Consider the following 16,010-nt stretch of genomic DNA (forward strand, 5'->3'; position numbering starts at 1 on the left):
ACAAGGTTAATCAGTATTTTTAGGTACAGCTTTAGAGATTATTTTTGAACTTCAGTAGGTGAGATAATCTCTTAGCAGAGAAAAGGATTCGTTTCATTGTTGTAAATACTCTGTAAACATTACTTGTGAATCTTACAAGAAGTTTACAGAAATTAAATTTACCCATCTCATAATATTGGTTGAAAGTTTTGGTAAACTCTCTCAATTCATAATTCATACACATCATTTCAATCACTAACAGTCAGGTGATGTATCCCGAATGATGAATGATCACTTCAGAACTGCACCTCTACTTCGAAAGAGGTGTCGATAACCGAAAGCTTTCTCGAAATCTCTAATTCTACAACAATACACGAATCCTCTCTCCACGTCGTGCCATCCGGGATTTTTCATCCATTTCGTTTCGTGACATATGTCCCTGCATTTCATAAACATCAACGCTCGCTGCGACGTTAGATTTGGTATGTTAATGAAGATAATCGCAAGAGATGTCTGTTCTTGATAATTAATTATTACCTGAAACAAAAACATAAAAAATATTTTAGTATAAAATAATGTATATATCTAGACTAGTATCATAAATTACGTGGTGTAATTGGAATATTTTACTTGTTGCTAGAGCTTGTAGTACGTCTGCGGAAGTACCCCCCACTCATCAGGTATTCTATAATATTTGATGCTTGGGTATATCTATAATATTATATACACCCCAAACCATTACCATTACTCAGTATAGTTTTATTCGGGTTTTAAGGTTCAGTGAGTCAGTTTAACTGCAGACACAAGGAACTTAACATCTTAGTTCTGAAGGTTAGTGGCGCATTGTCGGTGTGACGATTGGTTAATATTTCTTACAGTGCATGAAACTTCAGTAGTGCTTGCCTGGGTTTGGACCCGCAATTATCGGTTAAGATGTACGCCTTCTAACCACTGGGCCATCTCGTTGTTTTAAGTGTACATTTTACACACAAGCACATCGAAAGGAGTGCAATATAATTTATTAATCGAACGAAAAAATAGATTCATACCTTCCATAAATACAACGGAATTAGTTGTTGGCGGTTGTTCCTGTCGTTTAATCGCATTTCCTTGATACCAGCTTTTGAATCCAATAGTATTGAATGCGAAGATCCAGTCCAAATTTCTAGATTATAGCCCAAGCTCATAGCGAGGGACCGCACTCGTCGTTCCACTTCGTCCCAATTCTATGGATATAAAATAGATAATATAAACAAGTATATCGTATCAAGCAATACTGATTCTCAATAAGTAATAGTTAATGTCCTACTGCTTTGCTAAAGCCTCTCCATTTAAGAAGGTTTTATAGCTCATTTCACAATTCTGCTCCACCATTTATATGCACATGTAAATGTGGCAAAGTTTCATTGTCATTAGATACGTGCAGGCTCAAGAGGTTTTCTTTCACCGCCAACCACATCATAAAAAAAATCAACAAGAAAAATATTAACTATTTGAAAAAATACACTTTTATTACCTTATATTTTAGTTTTTTTTGTGTAATTGTAGGTTTGTAATTTGTAACATAATAAATTAAAAAATAAAGGACATGGTTATCGTTACTATATACATCCTCTATTTCACACAATAATAAATATATATATGAGGCAATGAATATAAATATCACAACAGCTTATAATGACGATATGACGGCAAGCCTTCCTATTTTATCATTATAGGATTGCCAATACGCCGCTTATTTTGGGAACCAAGATCGTACGCCACTTTTGGCCCTTGTTACACTAGCTCACTTACTCAAAAAGAAACAAAACAAAATTACGTATTGCTTTTTGACGGCAGAATATATAAATGGGTGATACCTATTCAGAATAGATTGCACAAAAGTTGCATCAAAAACAACAAAGAGGCTATTTGACAATGCGAAAAATAAATGGTGAATTATTGTAATCAGTGTATATCATGAATTTAAAACTTTCTTGTAAACATTGCTTTTCTACTATATGTACCACAGATTAAAATACAGCAAAGTGACGTCACCGACCCCATTGCAGCGCCATATTGTCCAAGTAGCGTTTTCGCGCGTTATTTAAATATGGAATTTTTAATACGATATTTTTCGACAAATATGTACTAGAAATAAAAAAATCTACTTCTACTGGGTTCCTTAACCTAATAATATAAAATGGAAATTAAAAACAAGTCAAATAGATATAGATAGCCTATTAATCCAGTAATTACCTCCAAGCCACAAGAACTCCAAACAGGTACGACGTTCAAATAAGTATAAGTCGCCGCTTGGACCAATCCAGGCATCACATCTTTAGGATTCACCAGCTGCCTTTTGCCAAAGCAGCATTTATCGCTATCACTAAATCTTTCACCGATTGACGCTGAAATCGAACTAATCTGTTTCTCACAATCATACATATCGTCAAAATTCAATGGCAACAATTCGCTCTTCTCAAATTTTGCGCCAATGAGATCAGTGTCTGCTACGCCCTCGTGTATGGCATATTTCGTAAAATGTATTCTGAATTTATCTTTATCTAAGCAAACATCATACACGCTCAAGAAATAAGTGCCCAAGGAATAACCGACGCTGACTAATTCCGTGTTTCCCATTCGACATTTGACATTCGTAAATTTATACGTGGCTTCTATTTCTTTACCACATTTCATATCAGAAATATTGTAAGTTTTGTTATTCATTTGGAATAACGTTTTGTCCACACACGTTGCTAATATGTAAGTACCCAAGCGTTCGTCGTTGTAAGATAAATATGTTCCAGGACAAAATATGTATATTTGTGTATACATGGATATTGTTTTCTCAAATATCCAATCTTGAGTTTTTGATAAAATCAATGGCATATGTTTATTTAAAGACTTCGTTCTGGGTAAAGTGCAGGCTGCGGAGAAATATAAGTCGAAATTAATGTCAAAGTAATAAACAAATCCAGTTCAATATCCAATCCAATTTAATAAACCATTCGACGTCTTAGATTTATTTATAGAATATTAAGCATACTATTAATAAAATAAATATGCATAAAGTTTCTGATATATTAGTAATTACTAATTGTAGAAAAATGTTTTTTATTTTAATTTAGAAAATTAATACTCTTACTAATTAATACATTAAATTATAATAATTTCAGACCAAAATAAGAAAAGCATTTTAGTACCAGATCAGAAAGCCAAACAATCGCAAGATACAAGAATAAATAAAAAAGGAACTAATGCTCTGCATTAGTCTGCACATTTGATTTGGATATTAAAGTAAATAGCTGTTTATTGGCTAGCGGTACACCCTGCTGATCAACAGACGAGGCTCTGTCGCAGGCTTTATTTTTTCCCAATGGAAATATGAGAGAATGGGCAGCAGCGTTCTCTCAATTTGTCGAAGATCCGACCTCACATTGCGGTCACCAACCCGCTTGCCCAGCGTGGTGACTTTAAAATAGAATGAGGCACAAAAAGAAACGGCCCTCAGTTCCCGGTAACCCTGCTATTCTCGATTACGGAAGTGCGAAGAATCCCCGGGTGACGGTAGGCTGCCAACACAAACTACTGTACTTGGCATGTTATAATGGACGCACACTAAGACTCGAACATCACCTCGCCGAGCTGGAAGTGGAACTAGGTCATATTAACTGGCACGTTTTAGGGTTATTAGAAGTCCGGAGAGAGGGTGAGGACACGATAACCCTAGAGTCCGGTCACATACTCTACTTCCGGCAAGGCGATCAGAGCTCCCAGGGCGGTGTCGATTTTCTGGTCAACAACGCCCTCAGTGGCAGTGTTGTGGAAGTCAGTAGTTTGTCGACAAGGATAGCGTACCTAGTACTGAAGTTGACTGACAGATATTCTCTGAAAGTCGTACAGGTATATGCGCCGACCTCGGCACATTCTGACGATGAGGTGGAAGCCATGTATATATAACGAGATGTATGTATGATATAACGAGAGCCATAAATTACCATGTATACCACCGCGGCTCACTACAACGTTGTCATGGGGGACTTCAACGCGAAGGTGGGAGTACAAGAACGCGACGAATTGCGCATCGGACTAAATGGATCGGGCCGCAGGAATCACTGGGGGCAAATGCTGGTCAACTTCCTCGAGATGCAGGGACTCTTCTTGATGAACTCGTTCTTTAAGAAGAAGTTCCATAGGAGGTGGACCTAGCAGAGCCCCGACGCTGTTACACGGAACGAGATAGACTTCATTATAGCGGATAAGAGGCACGGAAACATCTCTGAATATCTATTCAGAGATGTTTCCATCCTTAATCGGTTCAATACCGGCAGCGACCATAGGTTGGTACGAGCAACTCTGAATATCTGACTTTAAAGCCGAAAGGCGCCGCTTGATGAAGTCTACTCTCCGGCATTGACAGGGAAACCGACGACATGGTGAAAACTCTGTGCCAATTGGGATGCAAACATTTTCCGCTTGCTCGGAAGTACAGGAAGCCCAAGCTCTCCACTGAAACACAATGAGGAATACAATCAGCCGCTGTGTATGGCATTTGTGGACTACGAGAAAGCCTTCGACTCCATTGAAACCTGGGCTGTTCTGGAATCTCTGCAGTGACTATATCGGCACTATATCGCCAGTCGATATGACATATCGACTGGCGATATATCGAGGTCTTGAGATGTCTCTACAACTCTGCGACGGTGACCGTGCAAATTCAGGGCCAGAGAACAAGACCGATTCAGCTCCGATGCGGGGTGAGACAGGGAGATTTAATATCTCCAAAACTGTTCACCAACGCGATGGAGCGATGGAGGACGTCTTCAAGACTCTGAATTGGACTGCACGACGCGTCAACGTCAATGGAGAGCATATCTCACATCTTTGTTTCGCAGACGATATAGTCATCTTTGTAGAGACGCTGTAAGAGCTTCGCGGACTGCTGGACGATCTAAACGAGTCATCCCGGTGGGTTGGTCTAGGCATAAACTTGGACAAAACCAAGATCATGTTCAATGAGCATGTTGTGCCGGGACCGATATCTGTCGACGGCATCCCCCTCGAGGCTGTGCAGGATTACATCTACCTTGGCCAGACTATCCAGCTGGGTCGGCACAACTTCGAGAGGGAGGCTGATAGGAGGATTCGGTTGGGCGGGGCAGCGTTCGGCAGGCTTCGTCGGGTCTTTACGTCGGCGATTCCACAATGCTTAAAAACGAAAGTTTTTGGGCATTGCTTCCTACCGGTGATGACGTATGGTGCCGAGACGTGGACACTGACAGTGAGGCTAGTTCACAAATTGAAGGTCGCGCAGCGGGCGATGTAGCGAGCTATGCTAGGTGTCTCTCTCGCGGATAAAATCAGAAATGAGGTTATCCGTGAGAGAACTAAAGTAACGGACATAGCTCGGAGAATCAGCAAGCTAAAGTGGCAGTAGGTTGGCCATATCAGTCGTAGGACCGATGGCCGCTGGAGCAGACGAGTCCTAGAGTGGAGACCGCGTCTCGGAAAGCGTAATGTAGGACGACCTCCGATCCGCTGGTCCGACGACATTCGCAAGATCGCCGGTAGAAGCTGGAGGAGGGACGCAGAGGACCGCGCAACGTGGCGCGCTCTGGGGGAGGCCTATGTTCAGCAGTGGACAGCAGTGGGCTCATGATAGGTAGATGGACGAAATGAGTCAACTGATAGTAGGTAGTCACCGCCACCCATAACCATTACTTACGACACAAATGTGGATCAACATTAGCAACTAAAAGTTAATATCCCTTCCTATAGTAAACCAATAAAACCAGACCAGCGTTCAACCAGTGTTCGATGGTTACGATTAATCTAATAATGTATTCATTAAATCAAAATATCGTACCAACCTTCTTTTTTAATAAGAAATTCTCTCTGAATCGAACCAAAATCATTTGTGATAACACATTTGTAGACACCAATATTTGTTTTTTCCATCGTGAACGTATAAAGCATTGATTTTTCTTTAAGGCTACTTGAACCCAAACGCCATCTTACCTAGAATTATAATAAGTATTCATTACACAGATAGCAGTCTAACAGCCTGCATGAAGGCAACAGCTGTTTCCGGTTCACGTCGAGCAAGATTGTCCAAAAATAAATTAAAGAAAAGTGATGATCGAATAGTGAAATTGAAGTCTTCGGTTGAGATGTCTATATTTTTCTACTTGGTTGTCTTGAACTAATTCAAGATTACTGGGAAAAATATACTAGTGGAACTCCAGTGATACTTCTCGTTTATTCAAAAGATTTTTTAGGAATTTTGAAAAAAATGACAGGTTTTGTTTTAATTTCATTGTAAAGTGCAAGTCACATTTGGAACTAAAATGATGATACTTATAATTTTACTGTACTAGTTTAGTCAGAACTGAAGTTTTGAACTTAGATTTTAATTTATTTTTTCTTATACAGCCATAGTAACGTTCTCTAACCAGCCAGTAACATTTTTCGCTCTCTAAAATTAATTCTTTGTAATTCGTAATAATTTAGTAAATTGTCATCAAGAATCTTTTTTATTCTTCTACACATATATGGCTACAGCTACAGCTGTATTTTGAAGAGCTGTAGCTGTAGTTACAGCTACCATAGCTGATTTTTAATATGCAGCTAACGTCTTACAATTACTTCGACTGAAATCATCCTAAGCTATTAATAAGATATACAATATGTTTATTGGTTGTTTATACCCTTAACTTACCGTAGGCGTTGGTTCACCTTTAGCAGTACAGTCTAAAGTTTCTGCAGTACCTTCTTTGAACTTTATAATTTTTCTATAATCAGAATTAAATTCTGGTCTGAATCCAACAACGACGTTCTTGTTATATGAGTCTGACGACCAAAACGTACTAATTCGACACGTGTATACGCCAGAATCGCTCAGTTGGGCATTCGATAAGATTAGGTTTCCTTCTTTGAAAAAAACTCCATCCTGGAATAAGGTAAGGCATTATAGGATTCCTGGTAATGTATATTTATATTATAAATGTGAAAGTAACTCTGTCTTTCTGATCAATTCGCGATTCAGCGGTTTTGATGAAATGTGTGATGACGCAACCTTGAATTCCAAGAAAGGACATGGGCTACTTTTTTGCCTGACACGATATATCAACCAACACCCTCAAACGCGAGCAAAGCCATGGGCAACTATAAACCATATGTCTTACCGCCAAACAGTAATAGACCAAGATTACCGTGTTCAAATTTGACTGGCAGACATAGGGGATCTTATTTCCAGAAGTAGGCATAATGGTGATGATTGCTATTTTTCATAATTCTTACAATATCTACATATGTCTATGGCTATGGCTACTGTTTATCAGCCTGTGGCCCATTTTCATCCACATAAAGCCATAATAAAGAATTGTTTAATTGTTTAAATCCTATTTCTAAAATTTCAATAACTCATCAAAAGTTTATGTAAATCTTTCATTATTCTTTAAATCAATTTATTTTCTCACCTTGAACCAGCGAACTAAATTCCCCTTTTGTAAAACCAATTCAGGGGAATCACCGCACGGAATTTCACTTGATGATCCCAATTCAATTTGCATCGTGAATATGAAAGACGTATCGACGATCGCTAAAAAGGTATATTGGTCAAATTTTAATTACTCTTTATCCTATTCACAGAGTCGAGATGGCCCAGTGGTTAGATCGCGTGCGTCTTAACCGATGATTGCGGGTTCAAGCCCAGGCAAGCACCGCTGATTCATATGCTTAATTTGTCTTTATAATTCATCTTGTGCTCAGCGGTGAAGAAAAACATCGTGAGGAAACCTGCATATGACAAATTTCATAGAAATTCTGCCAAAAGTGTATTCCACCAACCCGCATTGGAACAGCGTGGTGGAATATGTTCCAAACTTTCTCCGCAAAGGGTCTTTAGTCCAACAGTGGGAATTTGCAGGCTGTTGTTGTTGTATCCTATTCACATTAATTGTACATGGAAGTATTAGAGTGCAAGTTATTTTATGAATGTATATGTCACCGTAAGATTACAAACATCGTTAGATTACAATCTATCCCGTCAGATTGTAAACTGTCGAAATATTGTGAACCATGAAATATGACTGCAATTTCTTCAATCTGACGTTTCATCTTTCTATGCAGGTATTATCTCGGCGATGCTATTCTTTTTGACTATCTTCGGGCATCTTAATTCAAATTCAAGGTATTTAAATTAAAGCATATACTTACAATTAATTTTAACATCATATTCAATTTTATCAATATTTAAAGAGTTTTCCGCTTTACAAATGTAGGAGCCTTCTGCGCTTAGAGTGATGTTCTTTATTATTAGAGTCCCATCATTTTCAATGTCATACCACTCCGTACCTGAAATAGCCATGGAAACATTGAAGCTACCTTCTACTATATTAATTTGAAAAAAAAAATCCACTTAATTCAACTAGTAATATACTCCAATACAATCGAAGTCATTTAAAAGTCAATATTTAGTTAAATTTGTAAGTAATTGTCATGTATATTAATTTTTACGGTCTCATAACTCGCAGAGTAATTTAGATGAAGTGATATTGAAATCAAGGTAGAAAAAGATCAAATCAGCGCAAAGAATGCCGTCAGAACAGATTGCCTTGATTGATTGAATCGACGATAACAGCTGATTGCAGGAGTTAGAACAGCAGTTACAGCTGTTCTGTCAGAGCAGCACTATTCACGGAGGATTATTCATCAATTCATAAACTTATCCCAATCTGGTTTTTACTACAAAATATTATTACCCTAAAATGGTTTGATAATGTTACCTTTAGCAATATTTAATTCATTAAACTGCCATGTTATCATTGGTTTGGGTGATCCTTCGGCTTTACAAGGAATTCTAAGAGTTAGGTCACCCACGACCGCATACAATGTTGATGTTATTAATTCCTTGATTATTTTAGGAGCAGCTGAAATTATTAGGTCCTTTTTATAGTAAAGATAGGATGTATTTGAAGATATGCTTATAATATAAGTATCTGTTCATTTTATTACTCATTTCAATAAATCGCTCTTAATAATTATATCATCCCATCCTTCAAATTAAGATTCCATTTACTGAGTTTTTAAAGAAGATTCTTCGTACAAGTTCGTCTAGGTACCACTAACACATTCTACAGCCAAACACTATTCAATATTGTTTTGTTCCTTTGAGGAGGGTGCGTGAGCCAGTGTAATTACAGATACAAGGGATGTAACATCTTAGTCCTCAAGGTTGGTGAAGCAGTGGTGACGTAAGGAGTTATTATCATTTCTTACAGCGCCAATGTCTATGGGCACCTATATATGTTGTCACTAAAAGCTTGGTAGTACTAACAAATGGTTATTATATTTGCAGTAAAATAAAATTAGGTATGTGTAGCAAAAAGTTTTGTATATTAGGAAATATATATAAAAAAATTACCTAAAATAAATATTTCATAGGTGATTGTTTTAATTCCACCAGCGTTTTCTGCGATACACGTATAATTTCCCTGCTCGTTAATCTGAGCTCGCTTCAAATTGTAAGAGTTATTTTTATCATGTCTAAAGAAAACAGGACATATTAGTCAATGACATTTCTGGCAAAGCAAAGGAATATATCTTCAGAAACAGTATATCTCGCTCCCCAGTCAGATGGATGGAAGATCTGAGAGAGATGGCAACAAAGGCAGAGACACTTTGATAAGCCTACGTCCAATGGACTAGGTATAGGCTCGATAGGGTGTCCTGTCAATATAAAATGCTATGCAACAACAACAAACACCGCTGGGCTAAGGCCTCCTCTTCCTTTGAGGAAAAGATTTAGGAAATATTCCACCACGCTGTTCTAATGAAGGTGTCCTCAAGATGTTTTCGTTCACCGCTGAACACAAAATGAATCATAAACAAAAATTAAGCACATGATTATTCAGTGGTGCTTGCCTGCCTCGTTCTAACCACTGGCCATCTCGGCTGATGCTATGCATTACGTAGGATTTATAATAAAATATGGGGTTACAGTTACAGGGTTGTGCGAATCATTAATTCAGTATTCATAAAAGCGCATTGCATGCTTTTATCTTATATAGACTTAATTATTTTTTGTTTACTTTTTTCCTTTATTTTTGTTTGTTATTATTAAATCATAATAGATGGAGAACTACTATCGTCTCTGCTTATCGCTTAATACTAAGATATATTTGTATTAGTTAGTGTCTTATAAAAAACCAACAATTAATAAAATGATATTACTCACGATAAATCTAAATGCAAATATTTTGGTTCAAAGAAATTCAGTATCCATTTTACTGTCGGCTTTGGATAACCATGAACACGGCACTCCAATATTATGGAACTCCCAACTTGCAATGTTAAACGAAGTTCTGTAGGAGGTTCTATTGAAACTGGTTCTATAAAGATACATAACATATTACAATTAGATTTGACATATCATTATATATAATAAGCAATGTTGATTTTGATAAATTTATATTTGCCCAGACAATCGGAATTACGATTCAATGGGAAAATGCTGTTGTCACCATGCATCCTTGTCACCATTCCACGCAGTCAAGATTTATACAGTAACTATTTTTAATTCATATTTGTATATGTCACCGTAACGAAATGAAATATATACAATCACATGTCACAATATTATGACAGTTTACAATCTGACGAGGCAAATTGAAATCTAGCGAATTTTGTATCTTAAGGTGGCATATACATACAATTAAGAACTTAATGTAAATAATTTTTACCTTATTTAATATAAATTAATATTTCAATATCAAATATAAATATAAATTTAACAATAAATATGATCGAAATCGATCTTAGTGGTGCTGAATCGGAATTGAGAATCGTGTTAAGATATAATAAGCAAATGTTACTGTTAAATGAAACGAAAACGGTTATGAGCTCACCGTAAATGGTAAGAGTTGTATATTCTTTGGCTTCCCCGAGGCTGTTTTTCGCTTTGCAATAATATTTGCCACTGTCTTCTGTCGAACCTATAAAACTGTAAATAATAAGATTATTCATTTTTTTCATAATATTATTGACTGATAAGAATTTGACAGAATACTTCGATATATTTTTACTATCTCAACTCAAGGTTGAAGAACTCCGTGGTCGAGTAGTGTGTACACCAGTATTCATAGGTACGCTACTCTGAGGCCCCGGGTTTGATACCCAGGTCGATGTAGAAAAAATTCATTAGTTTTCTATGTTGTGTTGAGTCTGGGTGTTGGTGGTACCGTCGTCACTTCTGTCTTCTTCTTCATCTATTTTCCATTACACAAGTGCTTTAGCTACTTACATTGGGATCAGAGTTGTATGTGATGTTGTCCAATATTATTATTATTAAGGTTTGGACTCAGACCTTACGGATTCAGCTTTGGAATCTACTTACAAGATCAACGAAGAATAAAATATAAATAGCAAGGATAAATTTATAGCAAAACATACCTTAAACTATTGTTACTGAAGATACGATATTTGCTTGAAATATTTATTTCTGTTTCGTTATAAGTCCATTGAACTGTAGGTTTTGGTGATCCATCAACAATGCAGTTCAAAGTTACAGTATCACCATGGTTGAATTTTATTCTTCTAATCATCGTTATTGACGGAATATCTACAACAGAACAGATAACAATAAATTTATATATATAGTCTATTCCAATGGGAAGAGGAGAAAAGGTAAATAAACAACTTTGACCTTGAATTGATATGTCATTTGCGTTCGACTAGTGAGGTGAAAATAATTGAATGAATGGGTAATTAATGCTAAAGAACGATATATATTTTTTTTATTTTAAAAGTAATTTTCGTTTAAACAAAGTCAGGTCGTAATAAAAAACTTCAGAGAATTCCGAATATGCATCCGTGCACATGATACGAAAGATGAGAGACGAATGTCTTTCTTAACATTGTATTATTTTCAAAACTATAAAATTGCTATGCACAAAACTGATCTACATTTCGAGATAAGAGATTATTTTTAAGTAAAATAATTCTTTTAACATTTTTGGTAAAAATATTATTTTTATGTAAAAACCTTACTGTATAAAAATAACTTTTTTATCTATCGTTAGGTAACTTTTTACGTTTCTAATAAATAATTCATATTATATATTACAACCAATTAAATAAATATATTTAAAAAAAAAATATCTATAATGAATTTTAAAATTAAAATAATATATTATTTATCTGTATAAATTCATTCGTCTACATTCGTTTAGCGAACATGCCTAGTTGAGGCCCCTATTTTTAATGTTCGTCATCGAGAAATGGCGTCTTGAATGTCGACAAAACTGTTTTTGTTACTTTGGAAGTGAAATTAAAGTGGATCTATGTAGTTTAGTGAAATATTGTTGTATTACAAATGAAGATATATTAATCAAGAACTGTTTGTAGTTAATCTTATAGTGGAATTATCAACAAAATACTTGTGATATTGAAAAATACGGTATGTTTTGAATGTCTCCTTTTGTCATTGGAATGGACTATATGTGCAATGCTTAGAACCTTTTTTCTAGTTCAAATAATTAAAACGAAACAAATTACGAAAACTATTCCACATATGTTTATTTCTGTAAACGTGCTATGGAGATGTCTGAAATCAAATACTGGGTAGCCCAATAAAAACCAGCTATCAACAACTTCTCAACCTACCAGAATAAGGAAGTTGACAATGGTACACGTCCGTGCGCCTTAAGAATGTAAAGCAGTTTATCCTTCACCTGATTTATGTACATATGACGCTTTAGAATTCCAGGAAATAATTAAATTTAGGAGGGTTTCAGCCTATCTCAGGTAGAATAACGTGATGATCTCAAATTTATAAAAACATTACGACTGGCCCCGGATTCGAACGAGTGGAAAACTGATGCTAAATATACAGATGATAAATATACAGAATTTGTTTACTTACGACATCATATTACAAACTTATAAAATTGACAGTGTTTCTCTACTACATTGTCCATGTATTGTATACAAAAACCTTGCCCTTTAATCACTCTATCTATTTAAAAAAACGGCATCAAAACCCGTTGCGTAGTTTTGAAGATTTAAGTATGCATAGGGATATAGGGACAGAGAAAGCGACTTTGTTTTATACTATGTAGTGATGGCACGTCAAAAGTCTAGACAAAATTACTTTAATCTTTTTTTCTCTGGTACTAAGTAATATTAGTATTGTCTGAATACTTTTTTGTTTTCTATTATCTGTAATCTGAATTCTTTAAACAAAATCTATTGCAGTCTTAATATATAGTTTATGAAATTAATACTAACATTCCACAATCAATTGCATTTCATGAATGTCTTCGCTAATATCATTAGTAGCCTTGCATCTATAAATCCCATTGTGTTGCTTTCCAATATCATTAATGTGATAAGTTGATTTTGTGTTTTCTAAACCAAGTAATGAATCATCTTTGCTAAATGACCAAGACAAAACAGGTTTTGGGGTACCTCGTATTATTCTGAAATTGGATGATAATCTTGCATTATTAATAATTATGACAGCAGTAAACTTTATATTACGAGACACACGGAATTAAATTAGAAATATTTGTTTTACAGAGACAGAAACAGTTAACAGAAAGTTATTCACATAAAAATTCAACTCGTTCATTAACAAAAAATTAAAAAAAAAAACCTTAAGTAGGCTTTTACAAGCACTTTTGAATCGTCATTGAACAATTAAGTGAAGCTACCACCGGTTCGGAAAGTAGATTCTACCGCAAATAACCGGCAAGAAAATCAATTAATCTTTTTCAATATTTCAAAATACAGTCATGTTAGTTAATTACAATTATATATGTATGTAATATATCCTGCCTGAAAGTCAGCAGGTATTAATTCCACGCTTTTTTATCATCTATAAAATCTTGTATCGAATAATATGCCTTATTTACCAATGTATTTTTTACAATCTATTTGAATTTACGAAACGGCAAAATTAAAAATGTCAGTATAACTCAATTAGTACCTGCATGGCAAATCAATGCTTTGTCCTATTTCCCTATAGTAAATGACTGTACGTTTGTCTATTTTAGGTGAGTCTGTAACAAAAATATTGGTTAAAATACAATAAAAAAAATTCAAGTTATCTCTTCTTGATAATTATTGTCATTCATTTTTTCATATGTTTAATATTCAAAGGCCGAGGTGGAACAGTGAGAACGCGTGCAACTTAACCGATGATCGCGGGTTCAAACCCAGACATCACTGAATATTCATATGCTTATTTTGTGTTTATTATTCATCTCGTGCCTAGTGCTCGGCGACGAAGAAAAACATCATGAGAAAACCTGCACGCGGCTAATTTTATTACCATTAAAAATAATTACCAGTAATTAATCGATATTCTAATAATATATACTAATTTGTGTTTATAAATTCATCTCGTGCTCGTCGGTGAAGGAAAATATCGTGAGAAAACCTGCATGCGGCTAATTTTATAGAAGTTCTGCCACACGTGTATTCCACCAACACGCATTGGCACGTGTTGGAATATGTTCCAAACCTTCTCCTCAAAGGCAGAGGAGGCTTTACCACAGCAGTGGGAAATTTACAGGCTGTTTTGTTATTGTTGTTTAATATCCAAAGGACTTATACACAATAGATTGTAAGTTTTTCTCACCTATACCAGATATAGCTATTTTGAATGGAAAGTCCTTAGCCTCATAGTCGTTAACGATTTTCACATGGTAATTTCCTATTAGCCCAGTATTCATACTCTTTATAGTTAATGTCGAGCTGTCTTTTGATATATTATAATTTGTATCATTAGTTATCTTTTCGTGATCTTTGAACCAAGTGATATTTACCTCTGGGAATGCATCTACGATACATTTAAAATCGATTTTGTTTTTATATTTCACGGTTTTATCTGAAATTAAATTACTAATTTGATTGCGATATTTATAGCGTGACAATTATACTTTATAACGATCTTATTATTATTTTTTTAAATTGATAAACTTTATTTTTCTTTGATAAACTACATTTTTAATTATTCCAATATGACATACGACCCAACTTAGATGTAGCATCGGCAAATTCAATAAAATCGATTACCGCCGATTTGCACAACCAATAAAAATAACTCCCTATCGCGGCATTTGACGCTATTCGTCGCTATAGATTCTCGCGTCAGTTCAACCCTAGAAAGCGAGTGCATGTAAATCAACGTGTCAAATTGACGAATACATTAGATCATATGATATTACAAGTTATAACGTTTGTGTGAAGATCATATTCACATAAGAAATAAATATTGATAATATGGGATAGTGTAATTAATTCGGGTGTGATCGGTTTTACGAATTTTGCCGATTCTACATCTAAGTCGTGTCGCATGATACTTACCTTTGGGATATTCAAGAATTTTGAAGTATACTTTCTGTTTTGTTCTTATATCTATGGACTTTGCGTCTTTTTCTCCTTCGTAACTTAGCGCTGTACAAGTGAGTGTCATATTCGTCTTGATTTCATTTATTTCGAGAACACTAATGTAATCATATGGAAGATCAATCGGTAATATTGGCTATAATATTGTTTAAAAGGAATTAAATATTGTCAAATTACAAAGATTGCCTTACCTTCTAGATAGACTTATTGATTACCAAAAATATTTCATTACCTATAATGCTTTATATTTGAACATGAATGTACCAAATAACGTCTTCATATAATTATTATATACTACATAAGGTATTGATGATATAATTTTAAACAATAATGAACCTTTCCACGTACCTGAAATTAAAATATATTTTTCAAAGCTTGAAATAAATATCATTGGGTGGATTAGGCTAATTGAGATTTTTATAACATTTTTTTTTAATATTTTTATGGTATAGGTTGGCGGACGAGCATATGGGCCACCTGATGGTAAGTGGTCACCATCACCCATAGACAATGACGCTGTAAGAAATATTAACCATTCCTTACATCGTCAATGTACCACCAACCTTGGGAACAAAGATGCTATGTCCCATGTGCCTGTAGTTACACTTGCTCACTCACCCTTCAAACCGGAACACAAC

General features: G+C 35.3%; 2 protein-coding genes across 2 annotated transcripts; both read right to left on the reverse strand.

Annotated features, from left to right (window-relative positions):
* Nucleotides 1-141: 141 nt before the first annotated feature.
* Nucleotides 142-11,575, reverse strand: LOC124537890 (hemicentin-1-like). Its single transcript, XM_047114850.1, has 12 exons — nucleotides 11,413-11,575; nucleotides 10,869-10,963; nucleotides 10,199-10,352; nucleotides 9,386-9,507; nucleotides 8,748-8,891; nucleotides 8,179-8,316; nucleotides 7,440-7,561; nucleotides 6,680-6,910; nucleotides 5,832-5,979; nucleotides 2,218-2,888; nucleotides 1,029-1,205; nucleotides 142-516 (listed from the first exon to the last, which is right to left on the reverse strand). Exons 1-12 carry the CDS (start codon nucleotides 11,562-11,564, stop codon nucleotides 271-273), a joined length of 2,400 nt encoding a protein of 799 aa, XP_046970806.1. The 5' UTR covers nucleotides 11,565-11,575; the 3' UTR covers nucleotides 142-270.
* Nucleotides 11,576-13,941: 2,366 nt separating this feature from the next.
* On the reverse strand, nucleotides 13,942-15,690 carry LOC124538109 (disorganized muscle protein 1-like). The gene is made up of 3 exons (XM_047115110.1): nucleotides 15,331-15,690; nucleotides 14,603-14,851; nucleotides 13,942-14,021 (listed from the first exon to the last, which is right to left on the reverse strand). Exons 1-3 carry the CDS (start codon nucleotides 15,437-15,439, stop codon nucleotides 13,942-13,944), a joined length of 438 nt encoding a protein of 145 aa, XP_046971066.1. The 5' UTR covers nucleotides 15,440-15,690.
* Nucleotides 15,691-16,010: the final 320 nt, after the last annotated feature.

Source organism: Vanessa cardui, chromosome 19 (genome assembly GCF_905220365.1).
Source record: "Vanessa cardui chromosome 19, ilVanCard2.1, whole genome shotgun sequence".
NCBI classification, from domain to species: domain Eukaryota; kingdom Metazoa; phylum Arthropoda; class Insecta; order Lepidoptera; family Nymphalidae; genus Vanessa; species Vanessa cardui.

Excerpts from the sequence above, each read along its gene's own strand:
- LOC124537890 (XM_047114850.1), bottom strand. The coding sequence starts at position 11,564 with ATGATTAGAAGAATAAAATTCAACCATGGTGATACTGTAACTTTGAAC. Across the intron at positions 1,206-2,217 it reads GGAGTTCTTGTGGCTTGGAG|AATTGGGACGAAGTGGAACG; the intron begins GTAATTACTGGA and ends TTATATCCATAG. Across the intron at positions 517-1,028 it reads TTCCGTTGTATTTATGGAAG|GTAATAATTAATTATCAAGA; the intron begins GTATGAATCTAT and ends TTTTTGTTTCAG.
- LOC124538109 (XM_047115110.1), bottom strand. The coding sequence starts at position 15,439 with ATGACACTCACTTGTACAGCGCTAAGTTACGAAGGAGAAAAAGACGCA. Across the intron at positions 14,852-15,330 it reads AATTCTTGAATATCCCAAAG|ATAAAACCGTGAAATATAAA; the intron begins GTAAGTATCATG and ends ATTTAATTTCAG. Across the intron at positions 14,022-14,602 it reads AATAGCTATATCTGGTATAG|ACTCACCTAAAATAGACAAA; the intron begins GTGAGAAAAACT and ends TTTTTGTTACAG.